This window comes from Girardinichthys multiradiatus, chromosome 19, assembly GCF_021462225.1.
Source record: "Girardinichthys multiradiatus isolate DD_20200921_A chromosome 19, DD_fGirMul_XY1, whole genome shotgun sequence".
NCBI lineage: Eukaryota > Metazoa > Chordata > Actinopteri > Cyprinodontiformes > Goodeidae > Girardinichthys > Girardinichthys multiradiatus.
The window spans coordinates 27919128-27937931 of record NC_061811.1 but is presented as its reverse complement, the minus strand read 5'-3'; the positions used below and the strand labels follow the sequence as shown (position 1 = coordinate 27937931).

The 18804-nt window shown below is 41.1% G+C and overlaps 1 protein-coding gene across 1 annotated transcript in view; it reads left to right on the top strand.

Annotated features, from left to right (window-relative positions):
* stard9 (StAR-related lipid transfer (START) domain containing 9) overlaps positions 1-18364 on the top strand; it is a 41906-nt gene extending 23542 nt beyond the window's left edge. The window contains exons 20-30 of the mRNA XM_047345655.1: positions 67-6117; positions 6838-7014; positions 8313-8496; positions 8808-8954; positions 9098-9191; positions 9449-9615; positions 11702-11766; positions 11926-12128; positions 14620-14699; positions 15072-15230; positions 16694-18364. Of these exons, the coding sequence (XP_047201611.1) occupies positions 67-6117; positions 6838-7014; positions 8313-8496; positions 8808-8954; positions 9098-9191; positions 9449-9615; positions 11702-11766; positions 11926-12128; positions 14620-14699; positions 15072-15230; positions 16694-16795 (7429 nt within the window). The 3' untranslated portion in view covers positions 16796-18364. The remainder of the gene's footprint in view (positions 1-66; positions 6118-6837; positions 7015-8312; positions 8497-8807; positions 8955-9097; positions 9192-9448; positions 9616-11701; positions 11767-11925; positions 12129-14619; positions 14700-15071; positions 15231-16693) is intronic.
* Positions 18365-18804: the final 440 nt, after the last annotated feature.

Here is an 18804-nt window from a genome sequence, read left to right as displayed (position 1 = left end):
ATTTTTTTCCCTTGGTTTAAATTTCCAAAATGTAAAATCTTTGCTTTCTGTTTCTCCAATCATTAGGCACTACCTCAAGAGGAACAAGTCTGTGGAACGATCGTTAGATTCATCACCTACGGCAGATTCCATTAGCAGCAAAATGTGGGTTTCAGAATGTGTTCCCCGAGGAAGGACCCAAAGTTGCTCAGGCTCTATCTCCACTGGACAAAATCAGGGTATAGTAAACCCTTACGGAAACATCATACAAACATCTAAAGAGGAAGCGCAGCCTCAGCCATGTTTGTGGGAGCTGGGAAGAAAACCTTTATTGCCAAACCGAGACGTGTTGTTTAAGAACAGATTAGATAAGAAATCTGCAGCAATACTGAAATCACCTCTCAGAGCTTTGTCTATGCAAGTCAGCAAAGAAAATCTTCAACTATCCAAAACAGATGAGGTCGTCTCTGACAAAAGCTGTTTTAAGGATGGAAAAGGGTTTTGCCCTGCAGGTAACAATGGAATTAAAGCCATCAGCAGATCATTGTCTCATTCTGTGGGGCCCAGGATAAAAACTGCTCTGTCCAGAGTTTTCAGAAAACCATCCTCAGGTGTAAAAGGACGACGAGTTCTTAAGCCTCTGGGAGGAATTGCAAGTAAAGTTCCTTGGAGAGGAAGAGAAGACAAGAGCCTGAAAGATCCTTCAATTAATCAGAATGTCGGTACAATCAAAGCCACTGCGTCATGTGAGGAGCTTGATCAGAGGAATCTGTTTGAGAGCCACAAACACAGACGCTGGCATAGCACCGACGCCCTGATGAACAAGAGTAACGAATATGTAGAAGGACATCAAGGACTTTCCGGATGGTTCGAAGAGCAGGAAGAAAGGGATGAAGGAACTTCAGATTGCGAGAGCCTTTATTCTCTCGACTCTCTGTCCTCTGCTTACGCGGCGGCCCTAGCCGAGCATTTAACACGTGACGATTCAGGTCCGAGTGAAGCAGAAAGCAGCGATAGCGAAATGTCTGTGGAGAACAACAGGAAACTCTCAACAGTTAAAAGACGCAAACAAGCAGTGGTTCCAACTTACTCACAAGTAACAGATTTGGTGCTGTCTTCTATCCAGAACCGCGCAAGAGAACCCAGCAGAGATTTGTGCTGGTCCAAGGAAACTGCCGTAACCTCAGCTGAGGCATATTTGAGCCGTGATGCAACAAGGAAGCCCCAAGGTCAGAGCTCATTAGGAGCAGAGACTGTGCACAAATTGATAGATGATTTCAGGAAATTACAGACAACTTTGACAAGCAGTTACAGTGTGAGAGAGCCAGAAAACTTGCTGGCCCTCACTGATGTTTGGTCCTCCGCAGATGTGACTGAAAGCCCGAGGATTGACGGGGATCCTCTGCCTATTCCAAGAAAAGTTTTGTTCTTGAATGCAGAAAGTAACAGCAGCAGTCCGAGTCCAGGTAGCGGTAATCTGTCAAACTCACAGAGTAAATCCAGACATTTGAGCTCCAAGGCTTTAAATAGTTCAGAACTGGATCAGTTCCTTGAAGGGTCAAGGGAGTCTGAAGCTCTTGTAGCCTCAGAAAATACAACACCCTTTAACACACCTTTAGAATCTCCGCCAACGTTGGATCCAACTGGTTGTATGTTACCAAAAGACTTCCTCAAAGCCCTGAAAGCAACGTCAGATGCATTTCAGCAGTCTACATTTGTACCAGATGGTGGGCTTGCTGTCTCTGCATCAAGTTCTCCATCAGTAGCCATGTTGAAAGAAACACCTCAACCTTCAATCAAAGAAGAAGCGCAGGGTGTAGAAGTTCAAAATGGCCGAGATTATTTTAGGAACACAGAATGGGAGGAAACCAAAAGCAATGAGCCGTCCGTTTCTCTCCAGCACGAAGTTGTTAAATTGGCCTGTAAAAATTCCAGGAAAAGGAACAAAGACCACAGGAACGCTTTTATGGGCTGCCTGAAAATTCCAAAAAGGAGCGACAACGGGGAGTTGGAAACCTTTTCCTCTGCACCAGGTGACAGCTTGGAAGGTGTTTGGTCCGATGACTCTAACAGCAGCAGTGACTCCAAAGGGAAGAGTAACAGCCAAGGATTTCACTCTTCTTGTGCCGATGGCAATGATAGACCAGATTCAGCTGTGTCACTTTCATCGCCAGCTTCTGATGTTCAGAGCATTGAACTTGAACAAAGCGGCCAGATCTTAGAATCGTTGCCTAAACATGCGGACACGAGTTTGCAGTATGACACCACCGTTAGAGATAATGAGTATGTAAAGAGGGGAGATGTAAGAGTAAATAAAGATTTAGAAGGTACAGGAAGAGTTAAACACGACACTCATAACGACAGGAAATATCAGGAAAAAGCAAAGCACATCTGCAGGTCAGAAGCCATCTGCAGCGCTATTGATCTGAGAATTTCTGAAGTGATAAAGGAGCACATGGAATCGTCAGGAGGAATTAGCAAAAGTCAAAGTCTGAGTATTTTGTCATCATCTGCGTGTCATTTTAGCTCCGATTATAATGAAAGTAGATGGATGCATGACCAGCTGAGAGAGGAGAGGAGTAAATATGTGAAAGAAGGAGAAATTTGTGCAGGTGAGCGTACATTAATCACAGCTGAACATTTGGGATCATATATGCTTGTTGAACAGAGTAGTGGCCATAAATACATAGAAATCCCAAAGGGGAAAAGTGCTCTTCCTCAAAAAATACCTGATGAAGCTACATGTAACAAAACACACTCTCCTGAAATGATCATCAGTGACATTTCCTCAAATAAAGAAGTCCATGATTTTAACTGTGATCTCATTCCCGAACTCCAACCTCAACACTCAAGTCAGCCGCTCCACAAATGTATCCATGAAACAGCTTCCAACTCAAGTTACAGCAATGTGAGCTGTCGCTCTTCTGATTCAGAAGATGCCAGTATGAATATCAAATCTGACAGTTCAAAAATGTACAATTATTCTTCCAAACAAAGCCCGGCACAGATAATTCAGGCAATCCGAACCAATGCTCATATATCTGCAGCAGAAACTTTAGCTCATCTGGCAAAGGCAGACAAACAGTTCTGCAGCCAGATCACGTCTGCTCCTGTCCATGGAGAAAATGTTGAGCTGGACCACAAGATGAGAGGCAAACCTTTCATAGCACAAGATCAGCTGAGCTGTCAACAAATTCATGCAGAGAACATTGCTCAGGCTTCTAGTAGAATCATTTCAGTTGACAAACATCAAAATTCCCAGTGCCACTTCAATGAAAATCATCAAATAAACGTCACAGAGCTTTGTTTAACAAAAAGTGATACAGGGGCTGGGAATTTTCCTTTCAATCCAAAGGGAAAAATATGCTTGCAGGAGTCGAATGTTAAAAGTATTTCCTCTATTAAGGAACTCCAAATGCCACAGGCAGGTTCTTCTGTAATGTCCAGAGAAGCCACCTTAAACACAAGAGTTATTCCTGGTAATCTTGCTCTGAAGAAGAAAAACATCAAGACAAAGAGGTTCAGAAAGTCTGATGTCAAAACTCGTCCCACTTATTCCTCTGATTCTTCTCTTAAGACATCCGATGAAGATGATGAGGAGATGGAAGGGGACAAGAGGCATCACTGCCGGCTGGAATCTAAATGCTTTAAGGTGGGACGTAGCAATGAAGAAAGCTGTACTTCTCTGTCTACACGCAAATGTGAGATGGGAATCTTTAAAGGGAATTCTGGTGAAGGTAAAAAGTCTGACAGGGACTGCATCCCTACAAGGCACTCCTTATCTCTCCACGATGCATCCAAGAGGATGGAGCGTGGGGAGGAAGAAAAAAGCTGCCTGATCGCAAAGCAAAGTGAAGCACAACATACACTAAATTGCCAGGACTCTCTTATCCACTTTGCATCCAGTGACATTAACCCATTTGTTCACCAGTGGCAACACAATGATTCAAACCAGCACTGCTACCGGACCCCAGTGTTTGGAAGTGCTGCTGACCTATCCTGTAAATCTCCCCTCTTGAACAGCTCTGAGAAACGTATAGTAAGATGCTCCAGTGCTGATAATGGTTTGAATGGGCAGAACTCTCCTTTTAACTCCCACCTGAGCACATACGCCACCAACAAGGGGCTCTCCAGTACACTCAGCAGCATTGAGGATTACAGAGAAGGAGTTGTCACACAGCTTGCTGTCAGTCAGAAATCACAGGCAGAGATCTGCAGTCAGACAATAAACATCAGTTCTTCTGGCAACAACGTTACTGGTTCTGGTATTAATTCAAGTCAGGTGGATGAAATCATGCTTGTTTATTCATCTGAGCAAGAGTCAAAGACGAGCAAAGTGCAGGTTCAAAGGAGAGAGATGCATGAACACGGCACGCAAACTGAGTGTAGGCTTGGCCCGATCAGTAATGGTGGTCTAAAGAGGAAAGACCGTCACAAAAGAAGCAACACCGATGTTCCTTTATCCCAGAGGAACAAAGTGGATATAAAAAAATCCCCAACATGGGCAAGTATGGAAACCATGTCAGCTCACCTCTCCAAGCTAATCCACAGCACTTCAGACCTGCTGGGAGATGTCCAGGAGATGAGGACAGGTGAAGTGAGCAAAGCCACTCCTAGGAGTTTCAACCTGTCACATCATAGCTTGTCATTCAGTGATCCAAATGGAAGGAGCAAGAACGATTGCTCAACTCAAACAGCCTTAGATGTTGGAATCCAGACGGAGGAGTTGGTAACACCAATAAAGAGCAAGAGTGGTATTAATGAAGCAGGCAGAGAGCAGTCTAGATCCTATGAAGTTAAGGTGATAGTGAAAGTTATTGGTCCAGAAGACAAGAGTGTGCACAGTGTGGTTAAAAAACATACAAACACAAATGAGACAATGCAAAACATGCCTGACCTGAAGTTCAACGTTTCTGCTGTTTCCCAGTCAGGCGATGACCCTCTCAGATCGCCGGGCACGGAGGCAGCCACTGGATCTCACAGGCGTGCAAAATCTGCTTCCTCTCAGGTCTCAAAGCATGGCATCATTGAAGACCTGGGCCGCAGAAATGCCACGGTCACCTCTAGATCAAGAAAATGTTTTCAAAGCCCATCTTTAACGAGCAATCCATCTGCTTTTTTCAAAAAACAGGCAACCTTTACAGACCAATCATCATCTCCCATTCTTCCTGTGGGAACAAGACTAGGTTCTAGGCAGAGAGGAAAACAATCAATACACTGTCAACCAAAATATAGGAATCCACAAACAAGCCATTCCTCCAAGGAGGACACACTAGCTCCTTCTGTTGAAATGCCTAAACAGGATTTAAATGTTTTTTCCACTAAATCAGAAACTATGTTGCTTGAGAGGGTGACTGAAATGAGTTGTTCAAGTCCTCAAGAATCGGGTACGAGTTCTTCAAGTCTTCGATCATCACTGGATATAAACACAGACATTGTGAAGAAAAAAGTGAGCTGTAAGGAAGAAGATAACCACCGAGCCGGCTCAGAATGGCAGAACCACATTTTTCTTACCTTAAGACAGGCCGATGTGCCTGAGCAGCAAGCATCCAACTTCACATGTGCTTCTGGAGATTTTTGCGTTGATTCAGGCCATCCTCTACCTTTCAGCAACAGTAGGAATCAATTGAAAGACGATGACATGGTATCGCTGGTGCAGAGTGAGTGCAGTACAGAGGTTCTTGTGAACACCGAAGCTGCCACAAGTGTGTCTCCTTGGGATTGCCATCAGAAAGTCCCAGATGACCTTCCCTTGCACAACAAGTTCACCAACTGGTCAGGCGTCAGGAATCAGCAACAGTCACAACGCTCAAACAAAATGAAAACGACGCTCACCAAAGATAACAGAAACTGTGCTGATTGGGACGAGATGGAGAACAGGGCCTCAACCCTGGAAGTTGTGGCACAAAGTGACAGAAGATCAAGAGAGATACTGAAGCTGCAGCAGGAGAGGGAGCGGGTGATGGCGACTGTCCACCTCAGTACTGGCCTGACCCCTTTGACTGTGGAGCTGACGGAGGCTAAGCTTCATTATGGGCTGGGAGAGACAGATGCGTTGTTGAAGATGCTGTCCCCAAGGTCCAAAGAGGAGCTGCAACCGCTGACCTCAACTGCAACCAAACAACAGCTGTATGACAGGTAAGGGCCAAGAAAACCCACTTTGACATAGTGAGCACCGACTTACAGTGTGTTGCCAAAGTACTCATGCTGCATAAACTTGTTTTGACATTCACTTTAAAGTATTTTATTAGAATTATATCTGTTGTGGTGTGGAAGGGAAAGGAAACATCCAATTAAAAAATCATTTAAACAAAAATCAGAAATGTTTGGTACCCCTGAATACATTCCATTATAACCAGTTGCTTTTAGAGTCAACTACATAGGAAATATGATCTCCTAAAGACATGGGAACACAGCAGGCATGTCAGGGATAAAGTTGTGGAGAAGTTTAATGCAGAATCAACTTATTAAACAAAAACACAAGTGTTGAACATTTTACCATCTGAAATTGGAAAAAGTATGGAATGAGCATGACAACCAGAAAAGCAACTAAAAAGACCCATGGTAACTCTGGAGCAACTGCAGAGATCCACAGCAAGGATGAGAGACCCTGTTGTTGGGACAAATATTAGTTGTGCACTCCAATCATCTGGCTTTTCTATAGGAGTGGCAGGATAAAAGTACGTCTTCATAGTTTACAAGAAAAATGTGTCATTTTGATGTGGCACAGTGGAGCACTCAAACCCACCCACACATTTAGGTTACAAGGTAAATTCAATGCTGCCAAATCACCTCAGACATGTTCTTTATCCTTAAAGGTGTATCCTTAAAGGCACTTAAATTTCTTGATCCTCTCAGGCACCGGCGGAGCATTGAGGTTTTAAGGCAGGAGAGGGAGGAGCGCCTCCTGACTTATCGAAGAGCTCGGAGTCTGAGCCCCAGCAAGCATCCCCCTCCTCCAGAAGCTGCTCCCACACCCCGCTGCCGCAAGGAATACCATCAGCTACTGGGCGAAGAAGTCATAGAGGCCACTAGGTGAGGCACTGGGTTTCACAAATTCACAGGACAAAAGCTACACTGCCTTGCCCAAAGAAAAATCCCCACCAAAAAAAAAAGGTCACACACTCTAATATTTTGTTGGGCCGCCTTTAGCTTTGATTACGGCACGCATTCTTTGTAGCATTGTTTCGGTAAGCTTCTGCAATGTCACAAGATTTATTTCCACCCAGTGTTGAATAAATGTTTCACCAAGATCTTGCATTGATGATGGTAGAAACTGACCGCTGCACAAAGCCTTCTCCAGCACATCCCAAAGATTCTCAATGGGGTTAAGATCTGGACTCTGTGGTGACCAATCCATGTGTGAGAATGTCTCGTGCTCCCTGAACCACTCTTTCACAATTCAACCCTGATGAATCCTGGCATTGTCATCTTGGAATATGCCCGTGCCCTCAGGGAAGAACAAATCCATTGATGGCATAACCTGGACATTCAGTATATTCAGGTAGTCAGCTGACCTCATTCTTTGAACACATACTGTTGCTGAACCCAGACCTGACCAACTGCAGCAACCCCAGATCATAGCACTGCCCCCACAGGCTTGTACAGTAGGCACTAGGCATGATGGGTGCATCACTTCACCTGCCTCTCTTCTTACCCTGATGCCCCCATCACTCTGGGACAGGGTAAACCTGGACTCATCAGTCCATACGACCTTCTTCCAAAGCTCCAGAGTCCAATCTTTATGCTCCCTAGATAATTGAAGCCTTTTTTCCAGTTAGCTTCACTGATTAGTGGTTTTCTTAAGGCTACACAGCTGTTCAGTCCCGATCCCTCAGGTTCCTTCACATTGTGCATGTAGAAATGTTCTTACTTTCACTATTAAACATAGCCTGGAGTTCTGCTATTGTTTTTCTTCGATTTGATTTCACCAAACGTTTAAGTGATCGCAGCATACGATCATTCAGGATTTTTTTCCGGCCACATTTCTTCCTCAAACTGACATCTTTTCCACGACCACGGGATGTGTCTTTCAACGTGGTTGTTTGAGAAATGAGAAGCAACTCATTGCACCACTTGGGGTTAAATAACTTGTTGTCAGCTGAAACATAATCGCTCATGCAATAATTATCCAATGAGAGGCTCGTACCTATTTGCTTAGTTAAATCCAGGTGACGACTTTTTTTTTTGGCCAGGCTGTGTATTTCAGTCCTAATGGAATAATTTTAATCCATGTTGATAAGAGTGCATATGTATTTAAGTGTAGGAATAAAAAAATAAAAACAAAATTTAAATAATGTGTTTTTCTTTTTACAAAATCATCTGTACCACAGTTTAGCCGATCATCTAAAAGGAGCGGGACAGTGTCCACCTGACATTGAGCAGCTGTTGCGGGACTATAGCCGAGCCCGGGAAGAGGCCAGGACGGAGATCGCTAAGGCTCGAGAACGGCTGAGAGAGAGGACTGAGCTGGAGAAACAGAGGATACAGCAGCAGACTCTGTCCCAGGGAATGAAGGTCAGTTCTCATGTCTTTAATTGGCAGAAGCATAATTAACTTCCTCCAGGTGTAATATGACATTGTGGTCCCTTATCTGTGTAGAGCAGCTAAAGATCCCCTCTCGTAACGTTCACAACCTGTAAGATACTTCACTGTGGATAATAACATCTGTCTTGTAAATATTCGATCTTGTTTGTGCATTTTACCTTTAAACTAATTGAAATGTTTGTAGTTACTAATAATTACATTTTACTTATAATATAATCTATATTAGTTGGAAAGTTTCTGCTACATGAAAACGGTAAATCTGACCTTTGTTGACTTCTCAGGATGACCTGAAGCATCGGACAATAATCAGCAACAGCACTTTGTGCACAGGATCCAGCCTGAGTCTGTCCTCTGGACCAACATCTGGATACAACAGTGGCAACACTGCTCAACCACAGCTTTGCAACACACCAGTATTAAATCAACAGGTTTCCACAGTCATTTGTTAGATTATTTGGGATTTAAAATGCTGCTTTAGTCTTAAAATTCCCAGTGAGGGTTGTTGCAGTGTTTTTCATCTTTAATATGTAAAACTGGGACTTAATACATGGTTGATGTTGTGTGTTGGCAGGTTGTTGGGGTCCAGGGATTGAAGCTGAGGACACGCCCTCCTGCCTGTGGTTTTCAGAGTGTGAAAACAAAGCAAACGTGCCTGTCAGCTCTGGGTAACTGCACCAACACGCATTTATAATCTTCAAGCAGACCTTTTGTAGTTTTATAGAACTATCTATAAGTTGAAGTTGCCCATCTTAACTTTTAATATTTAACTTTAAAGAGAAACATGTAGATAGACTGGCTGCTTCAAACATCAGTATTATTTAGGCTAGAATGCAGCTTTTAGCCTGGTCTGTATCTTTATTTTCATTACCTCCTGCATTTCCTCTTGGTTTAAATTCCTCGTATTATAAATGTGTTTTATCAGATGTTCGCCTCGAGCTGCCTGTTAGCAACTTTGAGCCATTGATGACTTCCTCTCCATCACCCCCTGTCTGCGTACGTCGGCGCACTGCTTCCTTTGGCTCGGCCTCTTCCATATCTACAGGCTATCAAGACATCACGTCCACCCTCATCAGTCAGGCTCTGAATGAGGTAAAGTTAACAGAAAATTGATTTTATTTTTCCACTTTTGCATTTGAAAAGTCTTCAGTATTTATACAATACTGTACATAATTCAGTTTGGAAAATGTTTCATATTATAGACTGTTTTTCCTTCATTTTCTTTAAAGCACAAACATCTAATAATGCTGAATAAATGAAGTGGGTTTTACGGTGATTTATATTAATTAAACATGCTACATCTTTGATTTGCCAAATCACAGCCTGATTTTAGCCTTTTACCTGTCAATATTTCCTTTTATTCATTTACTGAATGAAGGCACACTCATTCAAAAATGAAAATTGGGCCACTTTACTACATGTTTAGTTGCTAGACGATTCAAATTCAAGCTGAACTTGACCTGTAGTTCTTAAACTGGGTCTGAATTGCTAAACGAATCATTAACATTTTCATATTTAGGAATTTTTAGTAACAAAATAAAACTAGCAAAGTTCACAAACTGTGGTTTAAAGAATCTCCATTTAGTCAAGGTTACTTCATGCGTTATTTGACAAGTCCAAGATTAGGTGATCTAATTAGGTGATCTAAATACGTCCAGATGCCATGAAAGCAGTAAAATGACCTTTTAGTGTACCACACTCAAAAATCAGAAACAGATTTTAGCTCTGTGGTATTTTATTATTTGTGGAGTCTACAGATAAAACCTGACAATTGTATGGAAATTCTTAATTTACTCCTTTAACTTTGGATGGGGCCTTCGACCAGAGGAAAGAGTTGGGAGTGTATTGTGTGGGGGACTTACACATTCAGTGTGTGTTTGTGGTCTTCCAGCAGCTTCAGGAGAAATAGGGACTGACTAACACAGACGTCTTTAGATATCTACACCTTAGACACTTTGTGAGAAGTCATCTTGACAACTTTGTGTGTGCAACACCAGATAAAGTAGACCAGTCTCAGAGACTGTATAATTGAAAAACAGGCAATCTCATTTATCTATGATGCATTACAAGAACATAGATGGACTTGGAAAGACAACTGGGGATGGGAATGAGAGATGATATTTGGGAGACAGGTCTGAAATATGTTAATTTGTGTTCACTTAGTGCCAGACACAGTTTGATTGTTTGTATAGGTTACATTATTCACATTATTACACAAGCCCTTCCTAGATGTTTCACCACATATGCAACCAAGCAAATGCAGATTTATTACATAGTTAGGCAAAGTGTCCTGAGCTGCAGGAACTCTGGGATGCATTATATTCATTCCTTTCTAAGGTACTAAAAATTAAAATCAGACTGGATGCACTTTGGTTAGATTAGATTTTCAGAACAAGCTGATGCTCTGAAGAGTGCACAGCAACATCTTCTGTCCCATTTAATCCTTTGTGCAAAGAATTTATTCCTGTTGCTGTGGAAAAAGGATGACCCAACTTTTAAAGCCTGGATCACAACACTGACTGAAACCCTGGACTTGAAGAGGATTGGTTACATCTTTAATAATATTGGAAACTAAATGAATACTTTATTCTCAAATTACCAGAAACTTATAAAAAAACTGGAAATGTGGTTCTAGAAAAGGTCTGGAATAAAAAATTGTGTGGGAACCCTGAGAAACTCTACAAAAAAAATAATGTTAAGTAATGAATCCAAATGTTAGAATCTATGGATTAAATCATCTTCAGTACGCGTGAGGAGATCCATTTTTGAAAGCATGGTGGAGAATATGTCGTGTGTTAGAACTGTGGCTCAGCCAGTGAGGTTTGGATCAAAACATGGTGGGAGTCAGAATGCAAAAATGTAATGACTGAATTTTGAGTCACAGGTTTGTTTCTTGTTAAAAGCTACTGATTGATGTTTTCTTTATTTTTCAGCATAAAAATGATGATGATCATAATCCCAAAACATCCTGATGGTGTTCCTCAGCCTCTTTATAAGCTATTTTATTATATATCTGTGTTGGAGAGTAGTAATGGTGGTACCAAATACGAATTGCAATTTTAATGTGCAGAAATCACTCTGTTTACTATTTTTACTAGTAATGTATAAAGAAATTTTGTATCGTGGTGTTTCGAATTTTTGTTCTAATGAGCTTAATTGAGAACGTCTTTCTCACTAGGTCCGACTCGCTTCTCTTGGAGATTTGGGCAACCTTTTCTCAGGCAAAGCCTCTGCTGGGTGGAGGTGAGCTTCCTCTGGTTGGACATTTTTTAAATACTGTCAAGCTTTTTGACAGGTTGTGAAGCAACTGAAAGACTTCCTTCACAAACATCAACTAAACTAGCTAATGTATGCATGTAGCCTACTTAAAACTGCTAATGCTTTAGGTCTGTGTTTATTCAGTCACCAAGGAGAAGAACGAGGAATTCAGGCGTACTACAGGTGTTCCTCCAGTCCCTCTGTCCATGGTTTTCTTGGGGCTGGGGAGTTGGAAAGACCCCTGGACAATTTGTGGAACATAATCTGCCAGATGTCCAAGAGTCCCATGTATAATCAATCAGTTGGTTCTGTTTGGACACGGCCACTAGATGACAGCACTCAGCTGGGTGAGCCAATAACTTTATCCAGTCTACCCTGCAGCGTCTTATAGGCTTTACTGACTTATTTATTTCAAGCACACTTTGATCAATAAGCTGTAAAAATGTGATACAGTCTTAGTAAGTAAAAAGTAATATATTAAGCCAACATAAGGTCAATGTAGGCTTTGCTGAAATTATATCTTAATAATATACTACTCAAAAAAATGAAAGGAACACTTTTTAATCAGAGTATAAAATCAAGTCAGTTAAAGTCCTAAAATATTAATCCGATCAGTTCAGTAGGAGAGGGGGTTGTTAATCAGCATCAGCTGTTTGGGTGTTAATATAATTCACATGTTCACTAAAGAGGCAACAATGAGACGAGACCAATCACAAGATTGGTTTTGCAGGTGGAGGCCACAAACATTTTTCCCGTCTCATTTATTTTTTTTTTGACTGCTTTTCAGTAGTTTTGCATTTGGCCAGGGTCAGTGTCATTACTGGTCGCATGAGGCGACACCTGGACCCTAAAGTGGTTGGACAGGCAGTCCAGCTCCACCAGGATGGCGCATCAATACGTGCCACTGGCAGAAGGTTTGCTGTGTCTCCCAGCACGGTCTCAAGAGCATGGAGGAGATTCCAGGCGACATACAGACCTGTACAGTATAAATAATGGACCCTGACTGCCATTAGGTATTGGGATTAAATCCTTAGACCCATTGTTGAACCCTTTTCTGGTGGATGATAATGCCTGGCCTCATGTGGCAAGAGTATGCAGGCAGTTCATGGAGGATTAAGGAATTGATACCATTGACTGGGCTCCACGCTCCCCTGACCGAAACCCATAGAACATCTCTGGGAGATCATGTTTCAGGTCCATCAAACGGCACCAGGTTGCACCTGAGACTGCGCAGGACGTCGACGATGGTCGGGATCTGGGAGGAGATACCCCAGGACACCATCTGTCGCCTCATAAGAAGCATGCCTTGATGTTGTCAGGCATGTGTACAAGCATGTGGAGGCAATACTGACTACTGAGTACCATTTTAACTTGCTGCAATGACATTTCAGCAAATTGGACTAGCCTGCTGCATCAGTTTTTCAGATTACATTTATCTGTGACTTCGGATTAAGCCCTTTGTAGGTTGATCCTTTTCATTTTTTCAAATGATGTGGCTTCCTTTTGTTTCTAACATATTACCCATTCCTCATCAGGATGGCTATCCAGCATGATTTGTTTCCAGTTGAGATCTGAAGTGTTACCAAAGTGTTCCTTTAATATTTCTGAGCAGTGTATTTATATCTTTTGTCTTTACAGCAAAAATGTGTATTTTTTTAGTGGTTTTATCAGACCTTGCAAATTCACCTCGTATGTCTGCATCCTCTGACCGTGTGTAGTGTAGTGTAACCTCATTCATCACCGACAGGACCGAATTTGCTTTTACACCTGCAGCACCGTTGCATTTACATCACCAGAGCTTTTTTTAAATTTGTTTTCCTGTTTGCTTTAAGGATGAACAGCTCCTTGCAAACGTAGTCACATCCCACATTTTGTCACATTACAACCACAGACTTCTAAGTGTTTTATTGGGATTTTATGTGAACAACATAAAGCAATGTCTAATGAAGTGGGAGGAAATGTTACATGATTTGAGGTTATAAAACAATATCCCAAGCTTTTAGCATCTCCCAGACAAGGCTGTCCACCTAATCTGTCTGACTGGATAGAGAGAGCTTTAATCAGAGAAACAGCCAAGAGGCCCATGGTAACTCTGGAGGGGCTGTAAGTGCACAGCTCAGGTGGGACAAGCTGTTAATATGACAAATATTAGTCATGCATTTCAAAAATCTGAACTGTTATGCAAAACACTCAGTTTCAAAGGAAATTAACACTCACTATTAACCATCCCTATGGTGACTCGTGGTGGTGGCAGCACAGACTTTGACACTGAGGTGGAAGTTTACGTTGCAGCAAGACAACAACATACAGCTAGACCTAGAATGTTTTGTTATAGATCAAACCATATTCATGTGATAGAATGGCCTAGTCAAAGACCACACCTAAATTCTAGTGAGAATCTGCAACAAGACCTGAAAACTACTGTTCACGGATGCCCTCCATCCAAGCTGACAGAGATTGAGCTATTTTGCTAAGAAGAATGAGTAAAAATTCAATTTGTAGATGTGCAAACCTAGTAGACATAACCCAAAAGACTTTGAGCTGTAATTACATCGTTTTCTATTTAGCTCTACAAAGTATTAAAGATGCCCCTTCAGCTGTGCACAGCTTTTCGTTGATCTACTACATAAAATCCCAATAAAATACACTGAACTTTGAGTTCGTACCGTGACGACGTGAGAAAGTTCAAGGCACTGTAAATGTTTTTACAGAAAATAACTTTTTATGTTACAAATTTATCATCACAGATATTAAGCTTAAAAATGTAAAACTTACTGTTTAGTCACTTCATTTGTATTCACTTCTAATTCATGTGATACATCTTTGTGCTTTGCTTAGTTTACATCCTAACAGATTCGTCCACCTGCCACCTTAGCCAGTCGCGGGACTTCTGCTGCATCGGCACTCAGTCCAAACAGGTAAGCACGGCTGCAAAATTAACCAGGCAGTGCGGATTAATGCATCTGCTCTCCCTTGTGTTGAGGTCAGGCGGGCATTGGCAGCAGTTGCACACTTTAGTGTGTGGAGAAAATGTAATTTCCTCAGCTTAGATACCATGCAGACAGCAGTTCACTGGCAGCCTGTGGAGTTTTTCCTTCCACAATATGTACAACATGCACTTTACAGACACCTCACGCTCACTTAACAGAACGCGTGGTCAACACTGACCCAGAGGCAGTGTTTGCGTGTGTGTCAGCTATTTGTTATCTGTGTCAGAGTAGAGTTGCCTCTTAACTGATCAAAAGGCTTTACCGGCTATTTTATTGATGGTTTTTTCCCCTCTGGCTCAGGGTGGCTTGCATGTGCTGGCTATGCAGTCAGTGTTTGAGGAGTCTCTGCCTCGCCCTAGTGTTGATGCCATCCGGGGGGAGATGCTGCCCAGCTGCAGGATCCTGCAGCCAGTTACACGTGGGGGTCAGGAGCTGACCAGGGTCATCTATTTGCTACAGGTCAGATGTGATTGTCATTTATTGGTACATAGAAGTATTCATACCCCTTGAACTTTTGTCAAGTAACGATCACATACATTCAATGTATGTTACTGGGATTTTATGCGAGAGACCAACATGAAGTAGTGCATAATTGGGAAGAGAAAGGAAAGAGATGCATGGTTTTTAAAAGAAATAAATAAATTCTAGTGTCTGTAACTGCTGTCAGAAGGTACCTAATTACTACAATGAGTTGTCTCTTGTGTGCAAAATGCTTTGTGCAACAGAAACTTAATACTGCACATCAACCTGTACACAGAATCCCTACTGTGAAACATGGTTGTGGCAGCATATTGTTGTGGTGTTGTTTTTCTTTAGCTGAGGCACAGAAGCTGGTCATTGTTGGTGGGAAGATGGATGGAGCTCAAAACGGGACCATCCTGGATGAACACCAGTTGGAGGCTGCAAACGATTTGAGAAAAGATCAGACGTTCAGCATCCAGCAGGACAGTGAACATAAACACACTGCCAGAGATACAGTGTATTAGTTGGGTTAAATGCATATTCATATGTCAGAATGGTCCAGTCAAAGTCCAGATCTTTATCCAATTGGAAATCCGTGGTAACACTTGAAAATTTCTGTTCGCTGGCATTCTCCATCTAATCTGACTGAGTTTAAAGCTATTTTACAAAGAATGTGCAACAATTTCAGTCTCTAGATGTGCAAAGCTGGTGGAGACATACCAAAAAAGACTTGCAGCTGTAATTGCAGGTAAAGGTGGTTCTACAAAGTACTGACCCAGAGGTGCTGAAAACAAATATGTGCCACATTTTTCAAAATTATTTCCCCTTCACAACTATGCACTACTTTATGTAGGTCTATCACATAAAATCCCAAAGAAATACATTGAAATCTGTGGTTATCATGAATATAAATGTGGGGCATAAGTTTTTTTCCAGTAAATCTTGTATCTTTGCTCTGATTTCTTTAGCTGAATAACTTAATTAGCTTCGTCTGGCAGAAAACTGTTTTTCTCTCATGTTTCTCTCATAATCCGGCAAACATGAGGTTTAACTCATCTTGAAGTCCATGATCTATCACTAAGACATTATTTATAAAGTACTTGTCACTTAATATTAAAGCAGTGTAGTAAAAGCCAGGAAATACAGTAAGGGTGTCCAGCTTGGGTTTTGGAGGAGGTTCAAGATCAGATATTGACTTTCAGTGCTGATCTACAGCATGATGAGTTTATAGCTCACTATTGGCAGGGCACTCACTATTAATGAAATTAGTTTCATTGAGCAGAGGCTCATGGATTAACTCCTGCCAAGGTTTACATTGAAAGCTGCAGCAGCTGATTCAGGCACAACAGAGAAGTTGATGCATTTCTCTAAAAAAAGGATTAAAGCCTGCCAGAAACGTACCTGTGAATTTATTCATTGTGGTTTTTTTTTGTCAATGTCGTCAAAACTGTGACTTTTAGGCGGACATCGGAACGCCATCTTTTCCTCAGCGGCTCTTGAACACAGTTGCCAGGAGACAGGCAGGCGTCATCGCTGATCTCGATGTTTTCCTTGCGTCATGAAACCCGCCAGCCATGAGCACTTTGGCTAAACTGGCTCCAGCATGGAGTCCTACATGTGAATTTGCACCTAGATCTTACTTGACTTTCCTTATGTCAAACGGCACTGTCTTGTTCCAGACAAAAAAGTTGTAGCAGCTTTGTTTTTTATCTATAAAGCTATTTCTTTTTTTTTTATAAAATATTGATGTTTTTATATTTGTATATGAATGCTTTTAGCAATCTATTTTACCAAAGACACATCAAAGGTTTAAACTTAAACAGTTTAATATTTTTTGACCACTTCTGGCAATAAAATAACAATGTGTGCACCATAAAGTCACTTTATTGAAATGGCTATAGTTTTAATGATATTGTAGGATAAAATGAAAGGACTTTAGAGGACAGCTACTCATATTCACGCTAATTTGATATGCACTGGGTATCACATGAAATGTTTGTGTTTTATTCAGTCGTTTTTGATAATCGATTGATAGACAAAGCCAGTTGTGTTTATATACCCCAACATACACACAGTAATGCTTCCACATGTGCAAGTTAGATAAAAATAACCCAAGGAAACCATTCATCTGATTTTTGCATGTCTATATTTTTTTTCCTACATTGACCTTACATTTTCACAAAAAATTGATTTTAAATGCTTTGCTGCAGTTTGTTGGCAAAGAATTGGAAAGCACATGTATGCTTCATGCTTACATAGCAGCACTATGTAGTTAACTGGCAGACACCTCCTGGAGGAATGAAAGGAAATAATTTTACCACTCAGGAGCTTTCAAATGTGATGTGTTTATCTGTAAGAGCACTAAAAATGTTAACCAGCTCTCTGTAGGAAACTACAAAGAACCTGACAAATGATTTGGATGTAATACATTTTAAGGACAGGTTTAAGCAGCGTGAACATTAAACTGAAAACCTCTTGTGCATGAAGCCAGCTACTGAGGTTTGCAATATGCCGACAGGCTCCAGAAACCGAGCTCTCTCACTTTACTGAATTTGCTGAAAAAAGGGGAGTTTTTTTAATGACTTTTTTCCCCCTTGATCCTAGTCTCTGACTTTTTTTTAAATGTGTTAAATGCTTCTTTTAATGTGCTGTGTTTTACAGCTGCATGCAGGAGTACTTGGTACTTGCATTTGTTATCATTACAGATGAAAAGGTGACTTTGTTTAATTTGTGCAGAAGTTGGTGCTGTCTCAGTTGCAGCAGGGTCAGCTGTATCCACATGTGAAGCCATAATATTTAATTGAAGGTTCAGCAAGTTCTCTTGGCCCACAGACACCAAAGAGGGATGAATAGAGTGAAGGAACTCAGAGAAGATTTTGTTCTAAAATATATTTTTTATGTGTAAATATTTCCCATTGTGTCATTCCTTTGTGAAAATGTATTTATATTTGGGCACTGGGTTGTACAGTTATTGTGCATAACGTTTATGCTTTTTGTCACTAATTATCTATTATTATCTGTTATCTTGACAATTTTTTATATTCAAACAATAAATTTTTGTAACTGAAATACGTTTTTTGGTCGAAATGTAAAATCCTTAATAATTTATTAATAAAAAATGATAAAATGTGGGATTTGACTTAACAGTTCCGGTCAGAGGTTTTAATACACATGCATATCATATATTTTTGACTTATTAATTTGAACTCATGGGATGGTGATACAACATATTACTAACAAATTTCAAAAACAAGAATTAGATGCGCAAGTGTGAATTGAATGGATTTTCTCTAATGCACCCAATGTCAAAATTATACATGGTAGATGAAATACATACATTCATCCCCACTGACATTTAGTTAAAAGGCCTTTAGCTCGTTGCACCTCAACCTTGACCTTTTAGAATCAACAAACATCTGGCTTGGATATTTGACCAGAGTTATTGGAGCTCACTGAAATTGGTTGGTTTCCTCCCACGGTCTCAGTTAAGCATAGTCCACAAATCTTCAGTTTAGTTGATGTCAGGCCTGATTGTGCATAGAATCGCTGTCTTTTTGGAACATCCAGTTAC